The sequence below is a fragment of the Thamnophis elegans genome, chromosome 3, assembly GCF_009769535.1.
Source record: "Thamnophis elegans isolate rThaEle1 chromosome 3, rThaEle1.pri, whole genome shotgun sequence".
In the NCBI taxonomy this organism is placed as follows: Eukaryota; Metazoa; Chordata; class Lepidosauria; order Squamata; family Colubridae; genus Thamnophis; species Thamnophis elegans.
In genome coordinates this window covers 121,705,269-121,725,609 of record NC_045543.1, presented here as the reverse complement: position 1 = coordinate 121,725,609, position 20,341 = coordinate 121,705,269, and the positions used below count along the sequence as shown (strand labels likewise).

Below are 20,341 nucleotides of genomic sequence, written 5' to 3'. Positions count from 1 at the left end.
CATGCTGAAAAAGTGACTTATGGCCTATCCTTGCACTTATGTTGACACTGGCTCCCCAACTTGGGTGCTTGGCAACCAGCATGTATTTACGAGAGTTGCAATGACCTGCGGTCACCTGCTCATCATTTGCAGAAGAGTTTTTGAGAGTTGGTCATAGCAATTAGGAGTGTTTGTAGCAAGAGCCAGATGCAGCTCGCACAAACATTGATGAGTTAAAATCCTGATTTTTCAAATATTACTTGAACTAATAAGGAGAACCTTTTTCTAGTTCCCCTTTTCGGTCAAATAAGAAAATGAAGACCGAGAAACTTTTTTTTCTATTTGCGGCAGAGCAGATACTATGAAATTTTGCCTGATGCGCCAATACCTTTAAATTTCAGTCTGACTATTTATTATTATTCATTAAACATGAAACTCAGTCAACTGAACATTTGAAAATGTTCTATTTGTTTGTAGTAACCAAGGTTTAAATTAATTCTCTCCCAGCCTTTAATAGGCTTCTAATTTTAAACTTGGGAGTTTTTAATATTTTACTATTACATAATAGGCAGCTCTTAAGTTCTTTTAAATGCATTTGTTTCTTTTCTTTTTATTGTATACTTCCCAGATGGCTTTGGCTGTTGAGTGGTTTAAATGTTTAAGTAAATAAAATGAACTTGACACTTAACATGGGTATTTTGAAGATGTCTTTAGTGCAGTTGTCGTCGTCTTCTTCTCCTTCTCCTTCTCCTTCTTCCTCCTCCTCCTCCTCCTCCTCCTCCTCCTCGTCCTCCTCCTCCTCCTCCTCCTAGTGTATTCCTGCAAGTGCGAGGTCCGCTATATAGAGTATTCATATTCATTCTGGAATTGTGGCTCCTAGAGTAAGTTAATGTGGAAAGTCTGTTTAATGAACTAAAATCTATAAAGATGTAATTCACACAGACATATCCAAAACAGTTATATATGCTAAAAATAATTTGGCCTACATCCTATAGAATATAGGTAGTCCTTGATAGATGACAACAATTGGGCCCAGAATTTTGCTCATAAGTTGGAGCAATCATTAATCTGATTCGATTTTGAGCTATTTTTATCACAATCATAAAGCAAGTCACAACCCAGCATATTTTTGCTGCTTTCAGCTGGAAAAACAGCAAAATCTATTACAAATTATGTTCATATGATTATGGAAAGCAGCAAGTGCAAACCTGCTGCTAAGCACCAAAATGTGCACTTCATAGATCCTATAATTCCACTGGAAAAAAATGTATGAGAATGTCTAATAGGTGTGTTGATGAAAACATCCATAGCAAGGCGATACAGAGTAATTAAAAAATTGCACCAAAAGATTGATACTTGTCCATTTACAGTATGATAAAATATTTTGTATTGAAATATTGTAGGAAGTGGTAGTTTTGGACCTGGAAGAAAAATAAATAAATGTGATCTGCTAAATGTGATTTTTAAATATTTATTTGTATGTATTTTTTTAATAGTATCAAGGATGAAGAAGAACAGATGTGCCCCATTTGTTTGCTAGGCATGTTGGATGAGGAAAGCTTAACTGTCTGTGAAGAAGGCTGCAGAAATAAACTTCACCATCATTGCATGTCAATATGTACGTCACTGATATTATTATATGCACTTGAATCATAAGAATGGATTTAAAGAATAATAGCAAAGGAGGTCCTTGCCAGGAGTGGAGAGACAAAAGTAATTGCAGTCATAAGTGGTATTGTAATTGCTTGAATATTAATGGGATTCTTTTCATACAAGCTAGTGTCTTAGAGAAGGAATCCATTTGAATGAAATAAACATATTTACAAAAATGTAAGAAAACAGGCATTACACTTTTAAAATACAAGGGAGAGTAGAATTATATAAAACATAGTGGAGGTTTTTATTTATCTTTTTTAAATAACAAAAGAGATCATTATTTAAGTGATAAATAATGAGTGAGCCAAGGTGGCGCAGTGGTTAAATGCAGCACTGCAGGCTACTGCTAGATCAGCAGTTCAGCGGTTCAAATCTCACCGGCTCAGGGTTGACTCAGCCTTCCATCCTTCCGAGGTGGGTAAAATGAGGACCCAGATTGTTGGGGGCAATATGCTGACTCTCTGTAAACCGCTTAGAGAGGCCTGAAAGGCCTATGAAGCGGTATATAAGTCTACTGCTATTGCTATTACTGCTAAGTGGGCAGGTACAAAACCTAGGTAGTGCCTATAGAACTGTTAAACATACCTTCCCATGTTGAACTTTTTTGTAAAGAACTGGTGCTATTAGTGCCCACAATTATTGCATGTGCCTTTGCTGCATATTATTCTTTAGACATATGATTAAGTATATAATTAGCTTTCCCTGTGTCTGTTTGTTGTACAGTATAAGTTCTTTGCACATTTACAAATAACTTCTCTTCTAAAATGTCCTTACGCTACTAACTCGAGAATCCATCTATTTTTCTTTGTGGGACTTTGATGCAATTTTAGGGGCAGAGGAATGTAGAAGAAACAAGGAGCCTCTTATATGCCCCCTTTGTAGATCTAAGTGGAGAACACATGATTTCTATAGGTGAGGATTTATTCTATTTGAATTTGTTGTGTTTATGAGGAGAGTTAAATATCTAAACATTTTAAAAGCCTCATCAGTTTATTTTCAGTTCAGGTTGGTTTATTATAAATGTCTGTGTATAAGGCGTTTCCATCACAATTCCAAATCAGCTGGTATGTTTTTACAAGCTACAATAAAATATTGCTTTACCTGAATATACTTTTTAACAACAAGATACACGTTCATATTTGAGCTGAATTAAACCTTGAAGATAACCATGGTTTTATTTGCCCATTATTTGGGGAAATTGAATTGTGACAAATTGATTAAAATGCAGATCACGTTAAATCCTTGATTTTCCTAAAAGTTTGAAAATATCTACTCATTATTTTTTGTATATTATTTGTTTAGTCATGAATTGCCAAGCCCTGTTGATTCTCCTTCGATTGTTTGTGTGGTCCAGCAACAAACTCAGCAACCTGTAACTGGTTCACCAAGGAGGAATCAAGAAAGCAATTTTAACCTTACTCATTATGGGGTCCAGCAAATTCCTTCTGCCTATAAGGACCTAGCTGAGCCATGGATTCAGGTATGTTAAATTTCTAAACCTACTTAAACTATTTTTATTTTGTCACCTACAACTTAACACTTTATTTCAATCTGCACAAATATGTATGTTGCTGACTATATGCTTTTTGTTTTGTGAATACCCGAGTACATGTTAGTCGTTTTCCCCCAGAGAGCTTGATTTTCCAGATTGTTACAAAATGAATACACAGCAAATGCCCATGGAAAATGTTAAGATAGTTACAAATAGTTCTTGACTTACTACAATTGAAAACCCAGGTGTAAATTGTAAGTCATAAGTTGAGGCAGCCATGTGATTGGAAGTGCTTTTCTTAACATTTCCGCTGCAAACTTGTTAAGGGAACACAGTGGGCATTAAGTGAACACATTGATTCAAATGGCATTTTTTCAAGTCAAGTCAAGTTTTATTGTCATTTCAACAATATACAATAAGAGTACACAGTGAAACGAAACAACATTTCCTCAGGACCAAGGTGCTACGTCAGATAGCATAGATAAAAAATAAAAGCAGGACACAGAACTACATATAGCTCTAAATCTAAGAACTTAAGAGAGACACAAGGAAAAAAAAATATACCCAAGCTAAATACACAAGTATTTATGATTCTAGTTTCATTGCGTTGAGGAGTCTGATGACTTGTGGAAAGAAACTGTTACACAGTCTGTTTGTGCAGGCCCGAATGATTCTGTACCTTTTTCCAGATGGCAGGAGAGTAAAGAGCGTATGTGAAGGGTATGTGTGGTCAGCCACATTGTTTCTGACTTTACAAATGCAACGTGTAGTATATATGTCCATGACAGAGGGAAGAACAACCCCAATGATCTTCTCTGCCGTCTCACTATTCGCTGTAGGGTCTTGTGATCCAAAACAGTGCATTTCCCAAACCAGGTGGTGATGCAGCTGCTCAGGATGCTCTTGATGGTCCCTCTGTAGAAGGTTGTGAGGATGTATGGTGGAAGCTGTGCTTTCCTCAGTTTCCTAAGAAAGTAAAGATGCTTCTGGGCCTCCCTTGTTATGGAACCGGTGTTGAGGGACCAGGTGAAATTGTCCGCCAGGTGAACACCAAGGAATTTAGTGCTCTCTACGATCTCCACAGAGTCATTGATCTTCAGCAGGGAGTGGTCATGTTGTGTCCTCCTGAAGTCAACAACCATCTCTTTTGTTTTGTCTACATTCAGAGACAGGTTGTTGGCTTTACACCAGTTCGTTAACTTCTCCACCTCCTCTCTGTATGCTGTCTCATCGTTCCTGCTGATAAGACCCACCACAGTCGTGTCATCAGCGAACTTTATGATGTGATTCGAACTGTGCATTGCTACACAGTCATGTGTCAGCAGGGTGAACAGCAGAGGACTGAGCACACAGCCCTGAGGGGCTCCAGTGCTCAGTATGATGGTGTTAGAAGTGTTATTCGCGATCTGGACTGTCTGAGATCTTCCAGTCAAAAAGTCCAGGATCCAGTTACAGAGGGAGGTGCTCAGGCCCAACAGGGTCAGCTTCCTCATCAGGTGTTGAGGAATAATGGTGCTGAATGCTGAACTAAAGTCTATGAACAGCATTTGTACGTATGAGTCTTTGTTTTCTAGGTGAGTGAGGGCTAGATGGAGTGTAGTGGAGATGGCGTCGTCGGTGGAGCAATTCAAGCGGTATGCAAACTGCAGTGGATCCAATGTTATGTGCCTCATGACAAGCCTCTCGAAGCACTTCATGATGATGGGAGTAAGTGCAACGGGACGGTAGTCATTGAGGCAGGACACTGATGGTTTCTTCGGCACAGGGATGATGGTCGTTGTCTTGAAGCACTTTGGGATAACAGTGGTACTCAGAGAGATGTTGAAGATGTCAGTGAAAACATTTGTCAGTTAGTCTGCACATCCTCTGAGCACTCTGCCAGGAATGTTGTCTGGTCCCTCAGCTTTCCGTGGGTTGACTCTGCTTAGAGCTTTCCTCACATCAGTAGTGGAGAGACAAAGTATCTGGTCGTTGGAAGGAGATGTGGTCTTCCTCGCTGTAACGTTCTGTGCTTAACACATCTGGAAGTGAGCCATCACTCTCACAGCAGGTATGATGTTCTGTAGTTAGTGATGGCTTGGATGCCCTGCCACATACGCCGTGTTTTGCCGCTGTTCGTGAAGTATTGGTGGATGCTCTGGGCATGTGCACGCTTAGCTTCTCTGATCTCCCGGGACAGATTAGCTCTCACTGTTCTTAGGGCTGTTTTATCACCTGCCCTGAATGCAGAATCTCGGGTTTTTAGTAGAGCACGCACCTCTCCAGTTATCCATGACTTCTTGTTGGAGTGTGAGATAATTTTCTTGGAGACTGTGACATCATCAATGCACTTGCTGATGTAGCCGGTCATTGACGATGTGTACTCCTCCAAGTCAATAGAGTCACCGATGGTTGCAGACTCCCTGAACATGTCCCAGTCAGTGCATTCAAAGCAGTCCTGAAGAGCAGAGATGGCTCCTTCTAGCCAGGTCCTCACCTGCTTCCGAACTGGTCTTGAACCCCTGATGAGTGGTCTATATGCTGGAATTAGCATAACAGAGATGTGGTCTGATCTGAGTAGCCAAGGTGGGGGTGGGGCTTCACGCGGTATGCACCCGGGATATTTGTATAAACAACATCCAGCGTGTTTTCCCCTCTGGTTGCAAAGTCCACAGTTTTTGTTAGAAACTGCCAAAAAAGTCACATATTGCAGTCATATGACCATGGAATGTTGTGACTGTGAAAAAGTGATCAGTTGCCAAACCCCGACATGCAGTTACATGACCACGGGGCAGGGCAACTATTTACAACTGCTGGGTCGTAAGGCACCCGTTCCATGATTGTCATAAATGTGAGTGGTTGTTAAGTGACCAGTCATAAGTAATTTCTCCTAAAGCCTTCTGCTGAAGCTTTGTCTGGATGTCCTCCATCTAGATGTGATATGAATAGCTATTGCAGTAGAGCCTTCTATCTTACATTACCAAGAGTTACATCTTACATTGTTTTCTTTCAGCTGCCAATTTTTTAAAAAAAATTATTTGCTTATTTGTTTGGTTCTTGCCTTCTCATTTTATTTTTATTTTATTATTAGTCATGTCTAATCATGGTGAAGTATAGTTAAGGACTTTGGAGACCTGTAATTTAGTTGATGTGCTACTGTGACCAGATCTTTTGTTACTATAAAATACTTCAAATTGCTTGATAGTAGTGAATTCTGGCAGACTAGAGTCCAAACATAGTTTTGAATGGTAGACAACTGCAATAGCCGTATTAATTAATAGCCCATCCGGGGAGAACGAAAATGAAGATATTTGCATTCTAACTTCAGTCTATTTAGTCTACTTCAGAGTGTTTTTCATGAATTAAATTTCTTAGTACTTTTTATTTATATAGAATTCCAGTGGCTTATTTCAAATATACATGTGTATGTACCTGTATATATGTAATTGCAATCAGGATCTCCTTGTAATGTTGATTTTTTTTTAGGTATTTGGAATGGAATTAGTAGGTTGCCTGTTTTCTCGAAACTGGAATATACGTGAAATGGCCCTTCGACGTCTCTCCCATGATGTTAGTGGTGCTCTATTATTGGCTAATGGTGAAAGCACTGGAAATTCTGGAAGCAGCAGTGGAAACACAAGTCCTGGAAATCTAGGGGCAGCTAATGGGTCATCCCAGACAAATATCTCAGGAGATGTTGTTGTGGAATCCTGCTGCAGTGTACTTTCTATGGTTTGTGCTGACCCTGTCTACAAAGTGTATGTTGCTGCTTTAGTAAGTAACCTATTCTTTTCTAACCTTCCTTTCTAAGCCATACCAGAATTTAGAAATAGGACAGCATATTTGAGATATAGATTCTTTACTTGAGATAGAGACTGTCCAAACAAATAGTTAAAAGCAATTCATAGTAATTCTAGAAATATGCCCTTTTCTATTCTCAGTTCTCAAATGTATATATTTTCAGACAAATCAAGTTATTCTAGAATATTTAACTTGAGGCTTAGGGTAAGTTTTCTCAGATAATAAAGGGAAAGGTTTCCCTTTCCAGTTGTGCCCAAGTCCATGTGTGTGTGTGTGTGTGTGTGTGTGCGCGCGTGCTCTCATCTGTTTCTTAGCTGAGGGAACCAGCATTGTCCTAAGATATTTCAGTGATCATGTGGCCAGCATGACTATATGCCATGTGCAAAGAACACTGTTGTCTTCCTATCAAAGTGGTACCTATTTATCTACTTGCACTTGCATGCTTTTGAAGTGCTAGATAGGCAGGAGCTGGAGCAAGTAATGGAAGTTCACCCTGTCACACAGCGTTGAGTCTCAAACTGGGCTATCAGCTTTCCAGCTGACAAACTCAGCATCTTAACCCCTGAGCCATCGCACCCCATTTCTCTCAGATAATAAGATAGGTTAAACTCTGCCTTTTGGTGCAGATGACAAATAGGCCCATAGATAGTACAACAGAATTCCAGAGTTTGTTCCATCAGATTCTGTATTCTGTTCATTTTTTTTCTACTTTAAATAATTTTACAGCAAGATAGATCTAGAATCCAGGGTCCATACATCAAAGCTTTGATGCTATAATGCTAAATTTGTAATAATGATAAACAATTTTAATGTTAGAATCATTTTAAGCCTAAAATATTTCCTTTTTTTATGGGCAGAAAAAAACAGTTAATATTGCACTTAGGACATCAGCTGCACTTGATATCTGGTTATGAAAAGTTTCTTTATAAGGCAATATAGAAAATAAACATCATTATTTGTTACTTTGACAATTTCTTGAGCAGCTTGTTTAGAATATTTTCTACCTGTCCTCCTAGAATGGAAAGAGGTCTGATCCTCAGAAAATTTATTTTTTTCTAATTATTTATTCTTTATGGCAAGATTCAGACAACTGCTGAAAGTCATGCAATATTTTGAATAATTTCCATTCCAACTTTTATATACTGTATTTGTAGAGTGACTTGAGACGTCCTGTGATATTTTTGCATGTTTATTGTTTTGCTTTTTATATGAAACACTAAATAAGAATTGCTACTATAATCATCAAAAACTCACAGTGGCACCAGCTTTTCTATTTTCAAATTCCTAGTACAATATTTGAAGTACTCCCACTGTGCAATATTGCTGAAACCAGTTCCTTAAATAAGTTGATTCTCAATATAAAGCTGCATGTATATCTGAAAGATACATGTCACTACTTCTTTTTTACTTTAAATGTTATTCAGTTCTTGAATATAGTTTATCCATTTGGGAGCAGATTTCTCTAAAAAGTCTGAAAGCTAATAATTGGTTTTGTCATTTCCTCATGGACTCTTGTAACTTTGCCTTAAGCTATTCCCTTTGGTTGAGCAGATAATGTCAATATTTGTTTGGAATCTCAGAAAAAGGAGCAAATGCTAAATGACAGAGAGGTGTTATTTTACAATTGACAAATTTGTAGGCAGAAGCAATTTGTGTATAAAATGTTGTTTGTAAGGTTGGTGTATTTTGTCTTCATCTTTCGGTTGCAGAAATGTATGCAGGTTTTAAGAAGTAGTGTTTTTTTTAAATCTTTCTTTCTTTCTTTCTTTCTTTCTTTCTTTCTTTCTTTCTTTCTTTTTCTTTTTCTTTTTTAGAAAACATTAAGAGCCATGCTGGTATATACTCCCTGCCATAGCCTAACAGAGAGGACAAAACTGCAACAGCTTTTGAAACCAGTTGTAGAAACCATATTGGTGAAATGTGCAGATCCCAACAGGTATAAGCTTTAATCTATTTAAATATTTTAGATTACTGTCTTCAAAATTGTCTGTATTAGTTTTATAGTACAGGGACAAATTTAAGGGGAATTTAGCCATTGGTGGATTTGCATGCAGTTCTTTTATGAATGCATAATTGTGCTGAAAAAGTGAAAACTGTTAGGAAAAAAAACTAGAAAGAGGTAATGTATTACCTAATACAGTGCTGATATATTACGTTAAATTTTTATGTAGGCATTACTACTAATAAATACCAATAAACCAGGATTAGAAAGTTTACGTATGATCACAACTGGGACGGAATCACCATTGTTGAGCAAGAGAGTCATTAAGTGAGATGTCACGCAACTGCTTTGTTTAATGACTGACTGCAATCCTGACACACTCTGGTGTGATTGTTCAGCAGTCTTATGGATCTTAACAAAATGAATTACTTTGTTAAGAGAACAGTGACACTTACTTATAATGTATTCAGTAAGCTCTAATAATTATTCATCCTTTTATCTTAAAAAATAGAGCCTTTCTTCTTTTTACAGCCGCACAAGTCAACTTTCGGTTTCAACATTGATGGAGATGTGTAAAGGTCAAGCAGGAGAGTTGGCAATTGGTCGAGAAATACTTAAGTCTGGTAAATTTCATGTTTCTCTTACTTAAGCAACATTACAAATATAGTATAGCAGTTAATGGCACCAAATTAGAAACTGCCAAATCTGTTTCAAACTGCAATTTATTTCAACACATAAAATCAATTCGGCAGTTTAATTTGGTGGTGTGATATTTTTACAGCTGTATTATTTCTTTCCACCTAAATCAAATTTAGGCTTTTGATATTAACATAAAATGAGGGGAATGTTATAGATATTTTAAATTGGAATTTGAAAACCTGTTAATAAGGGCTAGTCATAATTTTTATATTAATTAAAGACTAAAGACTTGGCTATTTTAATTCTTCAAAATGCTGTTTGTTAAAAATCTCAATTTAAATTCCCAGAAAATGACCTAATTAATTTACGAGCCTCGAGACAAAGTTCAAAAGAAATCCATTCATTTATTAGGATCAACATTCTGTTTGAGTTAAAACTCAAAACTGCTTCTGCTTAATTGCGTTTGAACTTTACTCCTCTATCCCCTCCCTTCTGTCATGCATCATAGATCATATTCACAAACTAGGTTGTAGAAATATGAGATCCAACTCTGGCCGAAGGTATGCATGGAATCCTCCCTCGAACGCCAACCTGATAATAGTCATGGCAACACTTTACAAGTTGACACTCAATGTAATAGAGATTCATATTTGAATGGCTCAAATATTTGCAAGTTATATTAAGAAATTAAATAAAACATAGGGTACATTGCTGTCACTAAAGAGGAATGTATAGCAGGAATAGATAGAAATCAAGATGAAAAAGTAAAAGAGAATAGAGTTGCTTTTAAAGGGAGGAAAGGAGAAATATGTTTAAGAAGCATTCTGTATCTATGCATAACAGAACTTAGGAAATAGCATGTTGATAATTGCAAACATAACAAACTAGTTTGCAATAGAAGAAGTAATAGGCTATAGATAGTGTGCAGGAAAAAATACAAGGAGAGCCATCCTTAGCCAATAGCCATGAAGTACTCACTTTGACCCTACTTGCTTCATCACTTGTTGCTATGTAAGAAAACAGGAGGAGAGAGAAACAGAAAAAAGTGGGATTAAAAATATAACAAATAAATAACTGATTTTGAATATAATAAAAAAGAATAAATGATGGAGAAAATAAAATCTTGTTGGAATGAATACTGCTCAAAGAATAATAGATTTTAGTAAACAGGCAGAATAATTTTGAATAAGAGTAAGAAAATGAAAGAAAAATAAGTATATTTTACAAAGTATATATTACAAAGCAATGTAATTTGATGGTGTGATAATTGGGGAATTTGATATCATTAAAGAATGATAATTCTGAGTGATTATGTCTGCATTTATTGAATTCTACACCAAATGAACAGCTTTTTAATGTTTTCCTCTCTTAATATGTGATGGATCATAGCATTAATCCTTATAATGGCATTTGTACTTTGAGATAATTATGCAATGAGTAACTCTATATGCAAGTTTCCAACAGAAGGAATGGCAGTTATGGATACATTCAAATACATCCAATATCTTTTATATTGAGAAGGAGAATTCTGCTCATTACACTTTTTTAAAAAAAGCAATGAGTTCAAAAACTCAGAATTAGTTCACAACAGCAGGAATTGAAACTCGGTAAAACCACTTTATATATAGGAAAGTGGCTTATAAGAGACACCAACTGCCAGCTCAAATAATGTAATTCCATTATTATTTTTTTATTTAATCTTTTCTTACAGGGTCCATTGGCATTGGGGGTATTGATTTTGTCTTAAATTGCATCCTTGGGACACAATCTGAATCAAGCAACTGGCAAGCATTACTTGGACGTCTTTGTCTTATAGATCGATTGCTGTTAGAATTTCCTGGTGAATTTTATCCCCACATTGTTAGTGGAGATATCTTACAAGCTGATGCTATTGTTGACAGGTAATAATTTAGAAAAACTTGCTTTTTAAAAGTTGTTCTTTAATATCAAAAGGCTAGCTGGTTTAGAAAGTCTTATGTTAAAATCTGTCTTCTTTTCTCCTGAAATGCTGATTTATTATTTTTTTAAAGTCTTTTAGTCTTTAGTCTTTTTTAAAAAAATAAGTGGAAATTAACAGCTTTGTGTTCATTTTTAGGTATGAAAAGCTGTTATCTCTACTGAGCTTTGCGCTGCGGTCAATTGACAATTCCCATTCGATGGTGGGCAAATTGTCCCGGAGAATATTTTTAAGTGCTGCCAGAATGGTTGCAAGAGTACCCCAAGTATTTGTAAAACTGTTAGAAATGTTGAGCATGACAAGCTCAATTCATCATACAAGAATGCGTCGGCGATTGATGGCTATAGCAGACGAAATGGAAATTGCAGAAGCCATCCAGTTAGGCATGGAGCAAATGCATTCTGGAGAATGCAGGCATGAATTTGCACAGCCTTCAGTTCCTGATAACTCTCCAGAGACGACGGAGAATACTACTCCAAGTAACACAATTCAGTTAACAAGTAAAAGTGGGAAAGGACTAGATAGTAAAAAGCGAACTGCTACGCCGGAGGACTTTTCTGACATGATGGCTGGTATTTCATTGGGACTTCCTGTTACGGCAGGAACAATGGAACAACCAAAGCCAGCCATTCAAACGAAGAGCAGATCCCCTGGTCAATGCTTGAACTCTTCTCTCTCACCCTGTCATTCCCAAACCATATTCCCCATTTTGCCTTCCCCCTCTACCCCGTCTGCACCTGCAGGAACTGATATTGCTAAACTCAGATCTCAGGGATTTGTTCCCTGTAAAATACCTTCGGCTTCTCCTCAAATGCAGCGGAAGCTCTCTCTCCAGATTCAAAGAAACTGTGCTGAACAAAAAGAATTGGAAAAGCTTTCCCCTGTTTTTACCCAGGCCAGGCCTCTGCCATTCAGTCATATACATAGGCCAAAGCCATCTCGACCTAAGCCGTGTGATGTGAATAAACAGGGGGAAACCTCCAAAAATAGCATGTCACTCAATTTAAATGACGTATCACAGTGCGATAATAGTATTAGTACAGCTATACCAAGTGAAGAGACTGTTTTCACCCCAGTGGAAGAAAAGCACAGCCAACTGGATATTAATGCAGAACTCAGTTCTAGTATGGAAGACTTACTTGAAGCTCCAGCCAGTGACGGAACTGTTACGTTCAAGTCTGAAGTGGCTGTCTTGTCTCCTGAGCGTGCAGAAAATGATAACACATATAAAGACGATGTAAATCATAATCAGAAATGCAAGGAAAAGATGGAAGCTGAAGAAGAGGAAGCTTTAGCTATCGCCATGGCCATGTCAGCGTCTCAGGATGCTCTCCCAACAGTTCCTCAGCTTCAAGTTGAAAATGGTGAAGATATCATAATAATTCAACAGGATGTGAGTATTTGGGGTTTTGCTATTTCTTACTGTTACTGTTGCATGATCCATTTCTGATAGCATTTTGAAGATAAATCAATTTTGTCTCTAGATATAGCCCTGTTTGTAGTAATAGAGTAATCACAATGTGAGTGCAAGGTTTTGTGGAAATCACTATTGAAAGAATGCCATGAGACACTACAGTAGAAACCACAAAAAAAGGGGGGGGGGGAACATACCTTTTTTACATTTATTTATTTATTCATTTGTTTACTCTTTTATTTCCAATCAAGTGCAACAGTCACTCCCAATGATGTGCAACAATCCTAAGCAATTAACGCACTCATAGTAATAAATTGTTATGAATAAAATATTATTCCTACATTATTCACAGTAAAAATTCTAAATAAATAAATTAATGTGCTGAACCAACAATAAGTCCTAATAATATTCTTTTATTAAATTAGATCACATTAGATTTAAAATTGATCCTTCATGAGAAGGTGGACAAAAAAGTCAAATGCAGATGAAACATTTGGCTGACTGTTGGATCAACCATAATATATCCAATTTATATGCCACCTAGCTTTCAGCAACTCTAATTGTTCCTCAAAACAAAACAAAATCTGGAGGAATTTTGGTGAAGTAGGACAAAGCAGCTGCATATTGCCCCCTCTGCCCCTGTCCTCTTCAGTACTGGTCAACATGCCTCCTAGCCAACATCTTTCCTTCTCTTCCCTGCCTTCACTTCTCAGTTCTAGTGCAGCATATCCCGCTCCTTGATTTTCCCAGCATCATCTCCTCTCAGCTGCAGCTCTTATGTATCTATACCCCTATTTCAATCAGAACATAGACCAAAATGTTCTAAATGTTTGTGTTTTTGTTTGAGTTGAAGCCAAGCCGAAATCAAGCATGTATTCTGTGCGCAGAATGTGTTGCACACTCTTACTATTGTAATAACCAAAGTTTTATGTATTCTCTATTAATTTGGTTACTTAAATAGTTCAGTCACTAAACCTGGGATTTATTTTGGGGAACAAGAATGAGAATCTTATGTCTATTTTGTTCATTTTACAGTGAAGCAGCATTTAATTTCTTGGCTATTATGAACTCTAGACATTTCCAGGCACCCTGCCCCGGTTAATAGAATGCAGATTCCAGGTCTTAAGGGGAGGGGGGGTAGTCCACTGACTCACCTTACTTACACGTGTCACCCCCAGCCTCCTTTTCGCTGTCAGAGGCTTTTAGAAACTTCTGTAGCTGTAAGGCTTTCCTGAAGAACTCTGGACCGATCCGGAGCTCTGTTCTCAGTTTCAGAGGCCTTCAGGAAAGCTTTGCTGGCTGCAGAAGAAATGGGCCGGCAAGGCAGTTGTTGTGGTGTGTGAGGCCTGTTCAGTTTGGTCACCTAGACCAAGGGCTCCCAAACCTGGTCACCTAGGGGTCCCAAACCCCATGGCCACAGCCCACTACCAGGCTGTGGCCTATTTGAAACCAGGCCAAGGGATAAATGGGCAAACATGCCCGTGTGAAGCTCCACTTGCGCATGTGGCAGGCACTTGGGCTCCCACAACTCCATTTGCGTGAACAAAGGGCACTTGCACTCACATGCAAAGCTTCACTTGCATAGAAGGACGGCACTTGCACTCATGTTCAAAAGTCCTGTCTGCTCAAGCAAGTGTAGCTTTGTGTGCGAGCCCAAGCTCCCTCCGCTCACGGGTGAAGCTCCATTTGTGCGAGTGTAGGGCTGGCGTGCTGCTTGAACAAATGGAACTGTGTGTACATGGGCGCCTGCCACTTACATTCCTCCTGCCCTCCGCCGTGCCAGGCCGCCAAACTAGAAAGGTTGGGGACTGCTGACCTACACTTTCTGAAAATACGCCCAGGTGGAAGGGGCAGTGAATTAGAAGTCCTTCATGGCAGCCTCCACTGTTTGGAACACTTCTCCCAGATGTACATTCAATAGCTATTCTGTAAAGAAACAATTCAGAACTTTTTCAGTGTGGTTTTGTCCACAGTGAATGGTACTGCCTATTATAATGAATGTACTTGAAGTTTTGTATTGTTGTTTATCATTTGTCTTTGAGTGCCTGCCATAGTCATTTGGGAATGGGGCAGGTTTTAAAAAAAGTAAGTATATATGTAGAAACTCTGTAAACAGATCCTATAAATTGGTTATTTTTTTCTTTAAATTGTTGGGTGGGGCAGGTCTCAATTGGACAACCTGTGAGCTTAAAGAAATGCTTATGCTGTTTGCGTATTCTAAATAGAGGCTTCATATGTTTGTTTTATGAATACATTCATCCTTTCCCCACCTAAATTCCAAAGGATTACATTATCATATCTTTTATTTAATTTGCAGACACCAGAAACCCTGCCTGGGCATACCAAAGCAAAGCACCATTACAGGGAAGACAATGAATGGCTTAAAGGTCAACAGATAGGCCTTGGAGCTTTTTCTTCTTGCTATCAAGCTCAAGATGTTGGCACTGGGACATTAATGGCGGTGAAACAGGTAAAAAAGATGTTCATGAATATTTTGAAAGCATTTGCTGAATTAATATTTGGAAAATAACATTAAGATGTGCAGAACAGGTACAAACATATATATATAGAGAGAGACAGGCATTTTATCATTAAACAATCATTTTTCCCTTGTGAAATTTCTTTTTAAAAATAATCATTCTAATGAAAAAATATAGCATAGTATAGTTTCTCCTTGGTCTTTTAATATCATGGATTGTATCTTTTCTTTTTGTTCAGGCGTTTAAATATTAAAAATTAGGCTAGAAACTATTAGCTGAAAGACCAGAAAATTTTGGATTTTGAGAAGAACTGAATAAAAGCCAACTTATTTCTGTCTTGTTTTACAAATTGTTGGTTTTTACTTCACTAATAGAACCATCTCATGAGATGCATTATGCCAGAATACAGACAGTCCTTGCTTAATGACTAGTTGTTTAATGGCTGTTTGAAGTTATGACCATTCAAAAAAAAAGTTACAGCCCATGCTCAAAATTAAGACTGCTGCTACACCCCCACCCCCACAATTATATAAATTGTATTTCATGAACTATTTGCTGCAAATTGGGGCGGGGGGACCAAAAGTAGGGTGTAGAATTGATTAATACTGTCATCTTTTTGGTCTGTTGGAAGCACTTGTTGAATTGAATATCACAATTTTTATGACTTTAAAATGGGATGCGTTGCATATTGGATGCACACATTGTTTCAATATCACAATATACAATTTTTATGACATTCACCAAGAAGTGGTTTAACTAGGTATTGTACATGGAATGTTTCTCTGTATGTAAAGACTTATTTGGAGTTCCTCTAGGGAAAGAAGTATATACAATTTATTTGAATTTTGTCACAATAAAATATTTATAATAGCAGCAAAAATAGCAGGTATTCAGTGTGTGGGTATATGTTTTCGTAGATTTTCACGGGTGTAGGTATGCTGGTCTTGTTGTATTTGGCTCTTTTCCCGTGTAAGATTGAGAGTATCTTGGCGGCGTTTCGATGAGGTCCCACTCGCCATCTCCAGGCTGGTGCCTTCTGCTTCGTGCTTGTGCGAGAAAAGCATGATCGTCTTTCTATAAATATTGGTGGGGGTGTGTGGAGTGCTGGCTTTGTTGCTGTAAGTGGGTTGGTTGGCTATGTTGTTACATCTTGATTAGTTGATGGAGTTGATGTATGCAGATTAGTTGGCTGTTTCATAACATCCTGTGTGGCTGAGGTACTAGCTGTGTGCCCATTAGTCTTTTGTGTTGTAGTGACCTGGGTAATGGGCTGTGTGATGACATCCTGAGCTCTAGTGTAGTGATATCCTGAGTCTTGTGCTGCAACATCCTGGGAGGTTGGCTGAACACATCTCAACAGCCTACACCCCAAAATACAATTTACTATAGAAATAGAAGCTAACAACCAACTTCCCTTTCTGGACGTCCTAATCTACAAAAAACCCAATGGCTCTCTAGGACACATCATCTACCAGAAAAAAACACACACCAACCGCTACTTAAACGCACAATCCCATCACCACCCTGCACGGATCAATTCCATAGCCAAGACCCTCATCTCCAGAACCAAACGCCTAGCCGACAAAGACACCACCTGAAAACTGAATTACACACTCTCACAAACGTATTAATTTCCAACGGATTCCAAAGAAACACAATTACCAACCTAATCCAAAAGGAGACACCCCACAAGAACCAAGAGACAGAACAGGACAACGGCATCGCCCTGGTACCTTACATCAAAGGCACCACAGATAAAATCAGCAAAATTCTCCAAAAACACAATATCAAGACAGCCTTCGGCACTGACCAAAAAATAGCCAACATCTTAAAAAAACCCAAAGACAAGATCCAGCTAGAAAACCAAGGAGTCTATGAAATAGCATGCAAAATCTGCTCAGCCACATACATTGGAAAAACTAATAGGAGAATAAATGCATGCATCACAGAACACAAGAACGCAGTCAGAAAAGAAGAAAAAACTTCCTCCTTTTTTTTTTTTTTTTTTTTTTTTTTTCAAAATATTTTATTCAATTTTCACATTCCATTTGCAATCATTTATATACAGGGTATTTACTATAAGAAAAGAAAAAAAAGAAAAAAAAAGAAAAAGGGAAAACGAACAAGTAAAAAGGAAACACAACTCATCATTCACAACCCCACCTAACCCTTGCATCCTCCATACACCCCATCTACCCCCTCCAACTTTCCTTTCTCCCTCTAACACTCCCCTCCTACTTCCCTTTCCCCTCAAACCTTCCTTCTCCCCTTACTCCCCAGACACCCTCCTTACATTCCCCTTACTCCTTACATTCCCCTTACTCCTTCCTTACTCCTCCCTCTTCCTTCCCTCTACCTCCCTCCTTGGTGTATGCCTTTATTCGAGTGTTGTTTGATCTGATAAAAGTAAAATGAACCAAGGAAAAAATAATAATAATAATTAAAAAAAAAGAACCACCGTATATAAATACATTCTTGTTCTTGTTAAAATAGCAATAGCAGTAGACTTAAAACTATGTTAACACCCCCCCACCCCACCCCCCACAATCCCCATCCCTAATCCTCCCGACTTCCCAGGGCCCACACCTGGCACTACCTTCTATCTAAAATATCTTGTATACATATGGATTAAAAAATAAAAGTAATATATCAAAAAAAAAAAAAAAAGAAAAGCAGAGAAAGAAAAAAAAAAAAGGAAAAAAAAAAGGGAAAAGAGAAAAGAGAAAAAAGAAAAAAAAAGAAACCACTCTTTGTGTTGATCTCAGCCCCCCATCTTTATCTATGCTTAAATAGTATAAATCATTCTATCTATGTTTTATTCTCATCTCTTACTTCTTTGCTATTTACCCCGACCTTCTGTAGGCTCTCCCGTTCCCTTCCTAAACCTCATGATCCCTTCCAATAAGATTTAAGCAGCGTGGATCATGCCATATATTCAAATATAACTTTACAGACAAGTAATCAAACTTTCCCTTCTAGTAAAATTTAAACAACGTAAATGATCTTTCTTTACCCCTTTTTCAAACAATAATTCAAAATAATCTAACCAGATTTCCCCTTCTTAGTAAGGTTAAGCAGCGTAGATCAGATATTACCTTACACAGGAATCAATTTCTATCTTAAGATAATTCCAACCGACTTCCCCTTCTAATAGGATTTAAATAACTTAGTTCATTCCACATGTATTTTACCCTCATCCCCCACTTGTCTGATATTTACCACTATCAAATTTATACTACCATTTGTTTAAGATATAACTCAGAGCGATTTGTAGCATGAATCATTCCACATATTCCAATAATACTTTCAGCAAGAGTCAGTTAACCTTCTATTTTAAGGTAGTCGCTTCTAACAAAGTTTAAACAACATAAATCATTCCACATTCTTTTTACAGTTATCTTAAGATAATCCCAAGCGGCTTCCTGTTCTAATAAGCTTTAAACAACGTAAATTTTGCCCTCTTCCCTTGCTTGTCTGGTATTTACCTCAAAGAACGTAGTTCATTTCACATGCATTTTACCCTCATCTCTTGCTTGTCTAATATTTACCACTATCAAATTTATACTAGCGTTTATTTGAAAAATAACTCAGAACTATTACAACCAACTTTCCCTTCAAATAAAAGTTAAATAGCATGGATCATATTCAAATAATACTTTCGGCAAGAGTCAGTTAACCTTCTATTTTAAAATAGTCCCATCTAACAAAGTTTAAACAACATAAATCATTCCGCATTCTTTTAACCACTATCAAATTTATGCTAACGTTACTTTAGAATCTAGCTCAAAGTAGTTTCACCCAGCTTTCCCTTCTGATAAAAATTAGTCCACTTTTTCTACCGGAGAGAGGTCTCAAACCCCCATTCAGTCCTCAACTTTAGGAAGTCTTTTGAAGTATCTAAATTCTCGATCTGCGTTCTTCTGCCTCTCCGAGGGAGGAGGGGCTACCCCCTCCATCTTGCAGCCGCATGGCCAGCCGTTTGCTTTCTCCTTCCGCTTGTCTCTCCTCTCTTCCAAGCGCGTCAGGAAGTCCCGCCTTCAGAATCCTACAATAGAAATCTTGAGCCTCCGAAACAGAATTAAGACGAAATCTTTGATTCTCAAATGTAACCGTGATGCCGGCAGGGGCCTCCCATCTGTATCGAATCTGTTGACTCCTAAGCTCTTTAGTTAAAAAAGTGTAGTCCCTTCTTGCTTTCAACATCTGGAAAGGTATATCTTTGAAGACAATCACGTCCTGGTCATCAACTCGGAGACTGTTATTATGAAACTTTTGCACAATCGCGTTTCTAGATTCTTTTGTAGAGAAATGTATAATTATGTCCCTCGGGAGCTGTCGCTGTTCCTCTATCAATGAGTTCTGGCGATAGATTTTCCGAATCTGCCCATCAAAGTTAAATCCCGGGCTTCCCAGCGCATGGCTGAAGGCTTCAGCAAAGGTCTGTTTCAAATTCTCTTGCTCCTTTTCACGGAATCCTCTGACTCTTATTGAAAATGCCTTCCTATCAAAATTTAGCATCATAAGCTGTTCTTCGTTATTTTTAATTTTTTCTTGTAAAATTTGAATATTGGTGGTCAAGTTAAAATTAGCCTTCTCCAGACTTTCCAATTTGTTCTCTATTTCAGCAGAGTAATCTGACAGGGCAGACACGGCTGCAAACGTATTCACCTTCATTTGATTAACTTTAGATTTTAGATCATCATAAAGTTGCAATACAAATTCCTTAATTTCTTGCTTAAAGGTATTAAGTATTTTAAAGAGATATTCCTGTGTTAAAACTTCTCCAGTAGAGGGCGTAGGAGACAAAGGCTGTGTTTCCAAAAAAGATTCTTTAAATTCTTTAGACACATTTGTAGCAAGACGCTTCTTTGATCTGGGTGCCATAATAAATAAACAAGTAAGCAGCGCTTCGCTCCCCTCTATTTCCAAAGAAAAAGAGTTTATTTTGTTAAGGAGCGGTCTGCAGGAAGATAAACCCGGCTAAGTACATCCAGTAATCATC

General features: G+C 37.8%; 1 protein-coding gene across 1 annotated transcript in view; it reads left to right on the top strand.

The window, feature by feature from the left end:
- MAP3K1 (mitogen-activated protein kinase kinase kinase 1) overlaps positions 1 to 20,341 on the top strand; it is a 77,110-nt gene that overhangs the window by 44,801 nt on the left and 11,968 nt on the right. The window contains exons 7-15 of the mRNA XM_032213160.1: positions 1,476 to 1,597; positions 2,466 to 2,547; positions 2,938 to 3,115; positions 6,593 to 6,880; positions 8,722 to 8,843; positions 9,381 to 9,472; positions 11,200 to 11,389; positions 11,584 to 12,838; positions 15,177 to 15,329. Of these exons, the coding sequence (XP_032069051.1) occupies positions 1,476 to 1,597; positions 2,466 to 2,547; positions 2,938 to 3,115; positions 6,593 to 6,880; positions 8,722 to 8,843; positions 9,381 to 9,472; positions 11,200 to 11,389; positions 11,584 to 12,838; positions 15,177 to 15,329 (2,482 nt within the window). The remainder of the gene's footprint in view (positions 1 to 1,475; positions 1,598 to 2,465; positions 2,548 to 2,937; positions 3,116 to 6,592; positions 6,881 to 8,721; positions 8,844 to 9,380; positions 9,473 to 11,199; positions 11,390 to 11,583; positions 12,839 to 15,176; positions 15,330 to 20,341) is intronic.